At 38.2% G+C, this 13,830-nt stretch overlaps 1 protein-coding gene across 1 annotated transcript in view; it reads left to right on the forward strand.

The window, feature by feature from the left end:
* Positions 1-13,830, forward strand: part of LOC107733626 (syntaxin-binding protein 5-like) — a 155,241-nt gene that overhangs the window by 137,020 nt on the left and 4,391 nt on the right. Inside the window, exons 20-22 of the mRNA XM_016545332.1 lie at positions 3,546-3,728; positions 12,893-13,132; positions 13,230-13,593. Coding sequence (XP_016400818.1) covers positions 3,546-3,728; positions 12,893-13,132; positions 13,230-13,593 — 787 coding nt within the window. The remainder of the gene's footprint in view (positions 1-3,545; positions 3,729-12,892; positions 13,133-13,229; positions 13,594-13,830) is intronic.

Below are 13,830 nucleotides of genomic sequence, written 5' to 3' on the forward strand. Positions count from 1 at the left end.
CTGCCATATTAGACATTCAGCTGAGTATACACTCTAACCTTTTCAGTGCAAAATGCTTGCAAAATGTTGACCTCACTTTGTTTATCTGATTGCACTTTAATTTGAACCTCTGTGTTTGTTTTACTAATTGCGTATGCATGCACACACGTGATTGGTTTCTGTGCGGTTTTTGTGGTTTCTGTTCAATATTGTACAGTAGATCCAATCTGTATATTTTGCAGTTATTTTGATTGATTCATGCATTTTTTCCCTATCAACATGGAAGGAAACGGAAATTAAAAAAATGGATTTTGAGTTATGCGTTTGAACTTAGATGTGTTCTGCATGCATGTGTTTGCTTGTCTAAAAACAGACACATCTGTTTATCTGGTGGCAGTGTGCGATCAGGCATGACTGTCGTATGAAACATTACATGTCAGTGTGTACACCTGCATGTGTTACACTAAATGATTTTCTTTTTTTATTTTAATTTGAGCTGATCTCTTTATTTTGCCTTTTGTTTTGTTTTCTTAACTGGATTAATTGCCCCTTTCTGTCCTATTTTTGTTTCAGTCAAGGGACCAGGCAGAAAGTTAAGTCTACCCACAGATCTTAAGACTGATCTTGGTACGGTAGGCCGAAAGCGAGCAGACCTTTTTCCTTATTCTTGCGTTCGATGCATCAACTTTCTCTGTTTCCATCCTGTTGAGAATGACATGATGAAGCCCCGTGTCTTTGCATTTTACAGTTCATATTTAATGCATTTTTATTTTTTCACTTTCTTCTCATTTGAATTCATGACGTGGCGCACAATTTCCCTCTTCACATCTCTGCGTGTGGCCTTTTTTTTATTATGCTTCTCAATGTACATTTTGCAAGTGTTTACAAAGGTGGTTTGTTCAACATACTCATTCTTAAGTTAAGAAAGGTATCACTGAAATCTTGCTCTTTCGCGACTGGTTCATCCTTTACGTCTTAAAGGCCTTGCTCCATCGTAATTGGGTCATTCTATACCTCAGAACATGCTCTAACCCTATTGGACCATTCTCTAACTCTATGAAAAGCCTGCTCATTTGTGATTGGACCATCTTCTACCTCTGATCGACATGCACTAATGTAATGAGATCATTCTCTGCAAGTGAGCTTGCCTCATCGTGACTTGGATCATTCTTCAGCCTTGTATGGAAATACTCACTCTGTCTCTTTCGCTGAATATCTTTCCTTGTTCTCTTTTCCTTTTTCTTTCCTCTTGTCTGGCTTTTTGTTTCATGCTAGGCTGTGACTAACACACCTCTCGCCGAGGGCTGAACAATTTCCTCTCCAATTTCTTGTGCCAAACTTGACCTAATGTGTAATAATGAAAGTGTTCCTTCAACAGGTCAAGCTGTGCAGCATTACAAAGGAAAATAGACCATCTGGGCCATGAGTGATTACACATGTTTATAATCCTCGAAGGTTTCGATTTGTGCTTGGAAAAATATTAGAACTTAGAAAGCGGGTGTTGGGTCATTTTGTAATATGAAAATATCTTGAAGGTTTAGGTCATAAAAACAGAAAAAGGACATAAAAAATCAATACTTATTAGAAAGCCAATTTATGAGTTTTGTGTGAGTGTAATGTATGTGTGTGTGGCTCAAATAGAGAGTTAGGGTGTGTGTCTACAGGTAGGCTCTCTGTAGTTTTGTGCTTGGAACTGTCTCCCCTTGAATGCACCGGGGCTTTTGTAATATTTTCTACTATCCTAAACCTTCAGTTTGGATCTTTTCATGAACCTGGGCCCATTTAGAAACTCTGTCCCTGGTGCAGGCCAGGGAAAACAGATGTAAAGACATCTGCGGACTGGGCTCCATTTTTTGGGCTTTCTCATCCTGACTCTAAGATGATGTTCTCTGACTTTCATGAACAGAATATCAGTCCTGCAGGAAAATCATCTGAAGATGCTGTATTCCTGCTCAGTTACCACATTACATTGGATTTTAGTTAGTGTCATGAGAGTTAATGTAAAATTTGTTTGATGTAGCAATATATTTTTTACAAAAATAAAACATAGACATACACTATCATTCATAACTTTGTAAGATTGGTAAGATTTTTTTAAATGTTTTTGAAAGGACATCATTTATTTGATTGATACAGTGTATAACAGGAATATTGTGGGAATATTATTACAATTTAAATGACATGTTTTCAAATGTAAGCAATTTTAAAATATAATTTATTCCTGTGATGGCAAAGCTGAATTTTCAGCAGCCATTATTCCGGTCTTCAGTGTCACATTATACTTATATCATTATAACATGCTGATTTTAGTGCTCAAGAAACTTTTCTTATTCTTATCATTGTTGAATATAGATGGGCTGATTAATTATTTTTTTTCAAAACCATAAAATATTTTATATATAAATTATTACTGACCCCAAAATTTTAAATGTTAGTGTGTAACTTGTACTATAAAAACTTGGGCATACAAGAAAATATGAATATGACTACAAATGTAGTCTTTAAAATGATGATTGGAGTTTCTCAAACATACTACAGATGGTGTTCTTAATAGTGCTTTGTTGCACCATGAGTCAGTGTCAAGGTTTTGGTTGCCAAGTCTACTGTGTGATATAAAAGTGACAGTAGAAATCCCACTGATATGAAATGACAGCAGACAGTCGTGGATTTGAATGGCTGCGTTGGCATGAAAATGACTGATAGATATAAAATGGAGGAAGGGAGGGAAATATACAGCTAGAATGTCAAAATAGTCAGGAGTCAGTCATAACCTAGAGGATACTGTGGAACATATAAACAGGCTGCTTCCATCTGAGAGCTTCTGGCTACAGGATGTCTCTCTCAGGTAGACGCTAGTAAGACTTTAATCCAGGTGTGTTGGAGGTGTTGTTGAAAAATGTGCTGTTTTAGATGCAGGGAGTTTGAATCTGGGTCTTTTCCTGCATACTCAACCAGACCTCCCTCAACTTCCTGCATAAACAGACTGCAGAGGGAGGGAAGCTTCTGTTTTCCTGTAAAATCAAGTCCTCCACCTTCGTCCTTTCAAGTGTCTGAGTTGAGAAGGGATGAGAAGGCCTCTCTGAATGCTTAATGTTTTGAACAGCTACCATTACCTGCAACTTTCCTTTCCTTTTCCATGTCCCTTTTCATTTTTTCTTTTTGTATTTTTACTTCTCTTTACATTTTCCTTTCCTTTTCCTGTTCCTTGTTTATTTTTTTTCTTTTCCCATTTTATTTCCTTTTCTTTTGCCTTTTTATTTTCCTTTTTCATTTCCTTTTCTTTTCCCTCTTTTTCTTCCCTTTCCATTATCCTTTTCCCTTTTCCCGTTCCAATTCCCTTTCCCCTCCCCTTTCCATTTTCCTTTTTCCTTTTCAAATCAGAATGATTTTTGGCTGATTAAAGCTGCTATTATATGACTGCTTCCTCTTACTGTTAACGCTTCTCTCTCCTTTGCGGCTGCATTTTCATCCCACTGCCCTCTTCACCTCTCTTTCTCTCTCACACACTCTTCTATTTTCAATCTCATTTGTTTTTTTTTTTGCTAATGCTATGCCCGTTGTTACAGATCATGTGAATGGACATTGCACTAGCCCCACCTCCCAGCCCTGTCCGACTGGGAGGGCCAGAGTCCCGGGGGGCCCTGAAGGGCCACGCCTTGCCCGCAGGGGGCCAGGCCGACCGCCCTTCCGCAAGGCCCAGTCCGCCGCATGCATGGAGGTCTCTTTGCCTGTGTCCTCCCTCACCGAAGGTGTGTGCTTGTTCTCCAGCTCCTTTATCCCTTTAATCCATTTACACTTTTTCCCCTATTCCCCCACTGCCCATTCCCCTTATGCATGTTTAACACTCATCAAGGGATACAAGGAGGAGGGTATGGGGTTTTATTGCTATGTTTTCTGACACTGATTTCACTGCCTTTTCTTTGGTTTTATTGTTTTGTTTTCCACTCTTTTGGAGAGATTGGTGATTACTAAAGCCCTGTCATGCCACACAGGAAGCATATCCCTTTTCCACTGAGCCGGTGCTCGACCAGGGGATCTGTGGACCTCTTCCAGCACCGCCAGAGCCACATTTGAGAGCCGAACAATGCTATAACTGCCCACAAACAAATATGGTACATCATGGTCTTTTTTCTTGGTTTTAAAGGGATAGTACCCTCAAATTTAAATTCTATCATCATTTACTCAGCCTCATGTTGCTCCAAACCCAATTGACTTTCCTTTGGGGAAACTTAAAGGAGATGACTGACTGCCTCAGTCACTATTTAATTTAACTGCACCATTTTTCCATGCAGTAAAATTCACTATAGTGTGGCGACATATACTCAAGACGTGACAGAATTCACATACTGTGCTTGTGAGGTTTCATACCCCTTTAAGAATGTTAAGTTGTGGGATGAGGTTGTTTCCCCTTTAAGAGATGTACTTTTGCTTTTTGGTCGGAGTCCATTAAAGTGGTTTAACCGGTTCTCTGCTTTTCACCCAATTTCCATGTTGCTTGTGTTTGCATTAACACCTACATGTGCTGACCCTGATGCTCTTGAACATCACCAAATATTTTTTGTTGTTGTTGTGGTTTGACTAGTGATTGCCAATTTAGTCACTCTCGAGAAACCAGAGTTTTGGGAACAGCAAGCTGCAGCATGGGTCGCCCAGGCGGAGACACATTTTGCACGTTGGGGTCGCCACATCTAGGTATTTGTGTGTTTAATTGAATGATAAACCGTGAACCGACTGAATCACCTTAATGCACTCCAACCAAAATGCAAGCATAACATTCTTAAAAGGGAAACAACCTCAACATGCAAGTTAAGCACAGTAGGTGAATTTTGTCACATCATTAGGTGCGTGCTGCTACACTGGTGACTGTAGTAATTCTTCCTAACATTTCCTATGTGTTTCAGGGAAAAGATTAAGTCATATAGGTTTGTATTTACAATTAATGTCCATGTATTTATATCAAAACAGGACCAGATTGGGCTCTGGCACTGGCACCTTGTTGGTGGAAAAGGGGTAACAGAGTATCTTATGCACCAATTACCATACTGCATTTTTGCTGAAACTTTGGTGGAACGTTTTTGTGATCTCATAATAGGTTTGTGTTATAAACTTTAATTAAACTTAAATCCCATTTATCCTGATTAAAGTCAGTATTAGGATGAATGGGATAAACGTTGATAAAATGTGTGTTATTTTATTAACCAGCCTTTCAAAAGTCATCAAAAGTAAAACGAAAAGGAGAAACGGCACAAACCTTTCAAAGTGTGACTCACAAAAACGACTCGGCTTTTCAAGCTTTTGGGATCTTCTGTCCCTTTTATGTTTGAGACCGTATTTGTGCTTCAAACATGGAGGCTGAGGCAGACACCGCTGTGAGCCTAATTATACTTTTTGTTTTTAATGCTTTTAATTACTACCTCTACACACAGTCGTTTGACAGGTGGGTTGATGATGTGAATTTAAAAAATTTATGTTGGCAGTCTCTTCGCAAGTTTAGGTTGGAGTTTACGCAACGATTATGGTTGTGGACTTATTTCTCTTCGAGCATCTTTCATAATATGAAATGAAATTGCAGCTGTTTCATCTGGATCACTAGAAGGGAATTTACCAAAATGAAATACATAGACAATCCAATCACTATCAACACAACACATTTCTACAAAACACATAATCAGAATATGTGTGTATGTTCAAATGTTTGTTCACATCACCTCCATATTTAAATGTGGGAGTGTGTGTTACAAGAGCCCTGCTTTAAAGAGGTCATATCATGAAAAAACAAATGTATCCCTTTCTCATCTTTCTCTGCCTGCTGCTTCTCATATCCTTGAACCTCAGAATAAAAAAATATTATTATTATTATTATTATTATTATATTTAGGTCCATTATGTAAGGCAAGGCAAGGCAAGGCAAGGCAAGTTTATTTGTATAGCACATTTCATACACAATGGTAATTCAAAGTGCTTTACATAAAAGAAAAGAAAAAAAAAAAAAATCACAACAATAAAACAAGGAATTTAAAAACATTGAAAATGATTAAAACAATTGATTTAAGAAGTTTAAAATGAATTTAAGAAAACGATAATACGTAGAATATAGTGCAATCAGTTCGGACATCGCACAGTGCTCATTCAATGAATGCACAATCAATATATTAAAGAAAATACAGAAGTGATCAGATAGTGCTACGTCCTTAATAACAATGGATGAAATGTTTAGACCTCTACTGATGATTAAATCTAGAGTATGTCCACAATTGTGTGTGGGTTCATGCACATGCTGAATCAGGTCAAAAGTGTTTAAAACAGTTGTGTTGTATGTGGTATGACTCCTTTAACTGTTATCGTGGGCTTGCACACAGCAAACGTGACTTCTGTATGTCTTTATCTCATGTCAATTCTTTGTCCTTGTCAGTCATATATGTCCCAAAAGCAGATGTCTTGTTCATATTAGCGTGATCTGTACAGCGGCCGGTAACGCATCACTTAGATCATATCCTCGCTTGGGCAACAACTTCCTGTCATTCACTAATCCAATCGCAGCGATAGGCAGTGTCTCCTCCTGTGCCGTCATCTGTGTCCATAATCCTGTTTACGTGAAGGACGCCAACCAGGACAACCAGCCCAAGTCGAACAGCAAACGTACAAATAGTGTCACAGAGTTCATAAGGTTTTCACAGTGACTGGATGGTTCCCAGAATGACGTGCTGATATTGCCTTAACCTAATAATCTCTATTTGATTTCATTTTTGAGAAAAAATTGTGATTTCTCACAAGCTAGTACAACGTCTTCCCATCACCCCTTTTTCTTTCTTTTTTATTTCCACCTGGGCAGTTTTGAAAGCACAGTATTAATCTCTGAAACTCTTCTGCACAGACTCAGCTTGAAATTTTTTAATTGAATAATATTGCGATATTCAAATAGATCCACGTCTGTCTAGATATAGACAGGCCCATTTTTTTATCCACACTTGGAAAAGTGTTATTGTCCGTTAGAGGACTGCCTACTGCTTCTTTGGTCTCAACGCGTGGCGTGCGTCCCTATCGCTACAGTAACATGCATGTGGTGCCGCAGTGGGGTCGCTGGGATAACCAGGACAACCAGCCCAAGTCGAACAGCAAACGTACAAATAGTGTCACAGAGTTCATAAGGTTTTCACAGTGACTGGATGGTTCCCAGAATGACGTGCTGTGCACTGATATTGCCTTAACCTAATAATCTCTATTTGATTTCATTTTTGAGAAAAAATTTTGATTTCTCACAAGCTAGTACAACGTCTTCCCATCACCCCTTTTTCTTTCTTTTTTATTTCCACCTGGGCAGTTTTGAAAGCACAATATTAATCTCTGAAACTCTTCTGCACAGACTCAGCTTGAAATTTTTTAATTGAATAATATTGCGATATTCAAATAGATCCACGTCTGTCTAGATATAGACAGGCCCATTTTTTTATCCACACTTGGAAAAGTGTTATTGTCCGTTAGAGGACTGCCTACTGCTTCTTTGGTCTCAACGCGTGGCGTGCGTCCCTATCGCTACAGTAACATGCATGTGGTGCCGCAGTGGGGTCGCTGGGATAATTAAAGGTCAATTAGCAGCGAAGAGAGCCAGGCCGACGCTAATGAGACACGCTACAGGAAGAGAGAGCTGCGGGTAGTTGGGATACGTATCTCATATAAACAGCATTAAGGATGGAAAGACACATGCACATACTTGATTTAAGCAAAATAAGGACAGTTACAGAAATTTGTTACAAGTCAATGAATAAGTGGTAGTGAATGGGACTTTCAATCATCTCATTGTCTCCTTGACATCCCATTATCCCATTAAAATCGACTGAGTCACATCCCATTTACCAAAAAGAATCATTCACTGATTCATTTAGAGCATTTTCTGCAGGTTACATCATAACGGAAGTACAGTATGTGGCGATAAGTGGGCATCTTTTTGTGAGTCAATCATTCAGTCACACACTCATTTGATTAGTTTAACAAGAATCATTTGTTAACATGTTAAAAGAAAAAGTTAAACGCCATATTAAATTTTACATGGTTAAAAACAAGGTAGTGAGAGATAGACTACAGTGTTTACAATGGCATGCGTTGTATAAAGGTCCTAGATTAAATGAAATTTTCATAACAGTTTCATAATTTTCAAACCGTTTTATGGAGTTTTTGTCTACTGGAAGACATTTTGAAAGATGTTGTAAGCTGAACAATTGGTAAGCTGGTAAACAACAGCACAATCCATTGAACGCACTGTACTTCTATAAATCACAGCCTTGTTTTCATTGCTGTCAGAAATTAAATATGGTGCTGACTAAGGTCTATAAGACTAAGCAACGTTTATGTGTGTACACAAACTATAAACACAGAGGATCAGAAAAGTGAATCACTGAGGAACCCACAACAGACAGAAAAAATTAATTTCCTCAGAATCGTTTGCCTGTCCCACAGAGAGAGGGTGTTGTTGCTGTTTCTAATAACAGGTGTGTCATTTGGCTCCCCTGCAGTGATTGACAGTCAGTGACCTCAGCAAAAGAGTCCCAGAGAGAGTGTGAACGAGCGAGCAGATCAGTTCTCAGTATCTATATCATGAAATATTCACACTAACAGGCTAACAGGATGGATACGACTAATTATGTTCACAGTTCCCGCAGATACAGGTGTCGTTGTTAGAAAGGTCAATTTGTGTGTCTTTAAACAAACCTATATGTGATTTTATGTGTGACCATTTTGCACTGTGTGAGAGTGGATTTGTGGGTTTGTGTTCAGTTTGCTTTGTGTTATATTGCTTGGGAAATGAATGCTGTGAGACATCAGAGTCCCGTCTTGGTCAGTGTTAATGAGATAGTTCACCCAAAAATGAAAGTTCTGTTATTATTTACTCACCTTCATGTCGTTCTAAACCCATTAGACTTTATATGTTCTGTGGAACATAAAAAAAGATATCTTGAAGAATGTTCATGCTGCTTTTTGTGAAAGCACACAGTGACTAGAAATGTCCAAAAAAAGTCAACAAATCTCTATACCATAGAAGTATTCATATATCTCATATTATATGCTAAAGTGATTGGTCTCCCATGAGCTATTCATCCATTTCGATATACTTTTTTATGGTAAACAGAAGGAAACAAATGTTTTGTTCACCTCTCGAGTCTTCTGGTCTTATAGACATTCATTCTTTTGTGACATGAAAGCCGCATAGGCTATGTAAAGGTAACAGAAATGATTACATGGGTGACAACGATATTTTACTGTGACTGTTATATTTTAGGTTCTGCTTTAGGGCAACAGGCTAGAGGAAACAAGCTCCCAGAATATGAACAACTCAGACAAGAAGACACAATTGAGTAGTAATTTAATAATTAATCATTTCTCATAATTTGTCTTGGCTGGTATTATCATGATTTTCTCATTTGGAATATGGTGAAAGTTGACGCAAGTAGACGTGTTGGAGAAATTTGGCTACTGGAAATGTAACATTTTAATTATTTTTAATAACTCTGTTCATATGAATGAAATGACTTGAATAAAGATTTGTTCATTTTGCTGAACAAGATTCAAAGATCCTAAAATTATCTGATCTTCCCATTACTAATACACCATTTAACAAGTTTTTGAACATTTTGAAGCCAGTATTATAGGTTTGGACCGACGTGAGTGTGAGTAAATGATGACAGAAATCTCATTTTTGAGTGAATTGTCCCATTAATTATTGTGATCACACACACACACACATCACAGCCCAGAAAGGATTTCATTCTGTCGACGGTTTTAATTTTATTTAGTTTATTTTTTTTGGCTATCTAATCTACTGAAATGTTGTGGGCAGGTATTCGAAAAAATATCGACCTGTCAGGACCCTTTTTTCTTTCTTTCTTTCTTTCTTGCATATTGGTTTATCGGTTTTCTCTTTCTCTCTTTTTCTGTCACTCTCTGTACGCCGTGATGTTCTGGTCATGTCTTTTTGGTGTTTTGGTATACATCTGACATTTGTGTCTATGTATGTGTCATTTTGTATGTCGTGGTCGCGTATGGTTGTATTTACATGTGTGTGACTGTGGCCGTTGGGGTGTCGTGTGTGTGTGCGTTTGATGGATAGGTTATCCGTCCCGACGAGCCATGCTGCAGCAGTTACACGGAGTCAGTATGTACTCTCATGATGAGCATCACATCACCACCTACTCCTGGAGCGAGAGAGGTAAGGAGGGGCTTTTTGAGGGTCACAAGGACCACTCACCCTGTAGCGTCACGTCTCGCTCTGTCCCGTCCTGTGGCTCATAGTTGCTTGGTCAGAACCCCTCTCTCGTCACGTTGAATGATGTTCAGAGTCTCACCTTGCTCTTCATCTTCAGGTTTGGATTGACACCGTAGTTGCTAGCAGCTGAACATTACAATGATGTCTGCTTTGTGTTTCACACCAGCCTCTGTCGATCTGCAGTGTTGTCGGCTTGTAGTCGTCTGTCCATCCCACGCACTGTGACATCTCCGAGACACAGATTAAATCTAGTCCTGGACTACATGTGACAAAAAGTTATCCGTCCAAGGCGAGGCTTAACCTGTTTCAGGAAAACACTTTCTGTATGTCAATGTCTAAGGGAGGTCTGATGATTCTGTCAGTATTAGCAATCATTAATGTTGTCATCAATGTAGAGGTGAATGTTGTGAGGTCTTTGATGGTTAGGATTCAAACTGGGGGATAGTGTACACAGAACATAGTAAGGAGTGCTATCATGATCATGATGATGGTTTTATGTGTTTCATGGACATGTGTACCTTCACCAGGAGATGAAAGAGGACCTTCACTGGGCCATATGAGAGTCATTCTCAAGAAACAGTGCTGTTTGTGCAAGAAAATAAATAAATGTGTTTGTTCATTTATTAATTCAATGCCAAAACCCTAAATACACTACCGATTATACGTTTTGGGTCGGTAAGAGCCTCCAATGTCATGGCTGCATTTATTTGATCAAAAATACAATAATATCTGTAATACTGTGTGAAATATAACCATTTTCCATTTATTTGAAATAGACCTTTCACTCTTGATCAATTTAAATATCTTTAGTGAATAACAGTATTAATTTCTTAAAACTTACAAAGCCAAAATATTTGAACAGTAATGTAAAATTGTCAGGGGTGCGATGTATAATGAGCGCACGAAGAAGAAGATGAACGTAAACAGTATTTAATTAATCCACACAGAAGGTATCCACAGAAGGCAGGCAGGTAACATGCACAACTCAACTTTAAAACTGGACGAGGAAACACAGGACAGACTAGAACTAAATACATAGGAAAACAAGGATAATTAACAAGACACAGGTGAACTGAATGACACAATCAAACATGAGGGAAAACTAGGTCACACAGAGCACATGGGGGAAGAAAACACAACAAAAGTCCAATGGGGTGTGACAAAAATGCTACATTATTTCAAACCATTCATGTTTTCTTACAATTTGAATTTCTTACAATTTGAAAAACGTTTTTGCTGACCTTTAAAGATGTTTTGAGGCTAAATGCGGGAAATTTAAATGCAATTATTATTAATAATGTTCTTAGCTAGCACATAATTTAAAGTAAGTTTTCCTGTTTTGTGTGAAAATAAATCATTATATATATATTTTTTATATATGTATTATAAATACATTTATTTAATTACTTAGACACTAAAGAGAATAAGAAATACATCTATTATATCATGTTATTGGGTGTTAATTAATTTATTCATATGTTTGAATATCATGGGAACACATGTAGCACACAACACTGTTTCCTGAGAATGACCCAGAAGCAGAAGTTTAGTATTTAAGTAATAATAAATTATAGAGGTCATTATGATATGTAATGTGGCATATTATAAAATATTGTAACTGACACTTTATAAACCCACAGCTTTTTTGATGTATCTACAAACATTTGGTATTCTCTCCACAAATTACTTTCCTTTCATCACTACACACACAAACCCATGTTCTGACATTATGACAAATGTCTGTCAGTGTTTCTTATAATGGGTTTATGTTATGAGAATGCAGTACACTTTTGTTCTGCAGGATAAACAGGATTCTCAATGGAAAACACTACAAATTGTAATATAGAATTTTTGTTTCCTTGTAATGCGTGACATAGTACATTGATAATGAATGTCAAATGAGACATGACAATTACAACAACCAGTCATAGGTTATCAAAATACATATTGTATTGCAACAAAAATCTTGCTACTTTTGCTTGGGTTTTTTTTTTTTTTTTTTTCATGACATCCTTCAGATTAAGATAAGCGGGAGAGAGAGAGAGAGAGAGAGTTTAAATAATCGAATGAAGCACAAATCAGGCAAGTCCAGAAACATTTTTCTGTGTAGGCCTGGCTATATGAATATGCAGTGGATATGAACCTGGAAGCATTTCAAGGTCAAAAGGACAGTAAAGGTGATGAATGGATTTGAAATTGTGAGAGTGTGTTCTATGTGTCCTCTGTGCATGTGAATGAAATCTGTGACACATTTGATCATGTGAACAGGAGAATTTTAAGATGTGTTCACTCGTTCTGTATGTGCCACCCTGTCCTGTACGTACATTATTTAATGTTTTTACCTTTTCAATAACAAATCTAAAAAACAATAGATTTGTGTTTGCAATTGCACATTTGTACCCCTTTATTACTTGGATTCTGGTTGATGTGGTTTAAATGTTATTGTGAACGCACATATGGAGTGACTCCACTTTCAATTATTCCACTTTTTAACAGCATAAGGATTCTTCTACCATCTTTTTCTGTTATCTTTTCACTCTCTGCTATTCTTTATCTTTTACTACTCATCCGTCTGCCCTCTATCTTCCATCTTTCTTGACATTTCTCTTCTCCCCCACCCTCTCTTTCTCTCTCCCCTTCTCCATTCTTTCTCAGAGAGTCGAGAAAACTCGTTCAGCCGGTCACGGAGCTCTAGCGTTTCCAGCATAGACAGAGAGACTAAAGAGGCCGTAACCACCCTGCAGTTTGTAGAGTCGTACGGACGTAAGTCAGACACCCTGCCTATGCCATGCTTGTGGGTGGGCACGAGTCTGGGCCTGGTGCTCATCATCCCAATGTCCATTCCTATGGACGAGCAGGAACGCCAGGAAGACCCCGTTACTGTGGCCCCCACTGGTATCTCTTGATTTCTTCCTTTTCTAATTCGTGAATGCCCCTGAATGCAATGTTCCTATCCTCATGTTTTTGTTCTCTCTCTGGTTTTTCCTCTCAGGCACAGTGTTAATGCTGAAGGGCTCCGTTCTGCGGTTTGCTTTTCTGGACTGTGGAGGTGCTCTTATCAACAGTCCCTACGAGGTGTGGCGGGACCAACATGCCCCCGATGACCCAGATCGACCTCGCAAGCGGAAACTGGTCAACTTCTCGCCCTCGTCTTCTCAAGAGGCCAGTGGAGATGGTCACTTAGCTGTAGTGTGTTCAGAGAGGCAGGCCAAGGTCTTCTTCATGCCCTCCCAGGCCTGTCTATATGTGCATAACATCACTGAGTCGTCCTTCGTGCTGCGGGCTGACGTGGTGTCGGTTTGTAACAGCGTTTGTCTGGCCTGCTTCTGCGCCAATGGACACATAATGACTTTGAGGTTTGCATTTACTTTTTTTTTGTTTTCAAATGGGAAACTGTAGAGAGCTCAGGGCTTGTAACCAGAAGGTTGCTGGTTCTAGTCCCTCATGGAAAGTTTAAATTTCTAATATCTAAACTGGTGATCATTTACTGACATTAAAACATTAAATATAAAGGAGTATTATTAATATTATAAATTAAATATTATTATTATTATTATTATTATTATTAAAAACTAAAATAAAATAGGAACATA

This window comes from Sinocyclocheilus rhinocerous, unplaced genomic scaffold, assembly GCF_001515625.1.
Source record: "Sinocyclocheilus rhinocerous isolate Xijiao unplaced genomic scaffold, SAMN03320098_v1.1 scaffold1842, whole genome shotgun sequence".
Taxonomy (NCBI): domain Eukaryota; kingdom Metazoa; phylum Chordata; class Actinopteri; order Cypriniformes; family Cyprinidae; genus Sinocyclocheilus; species Sinocyclocheilus rhinocerous.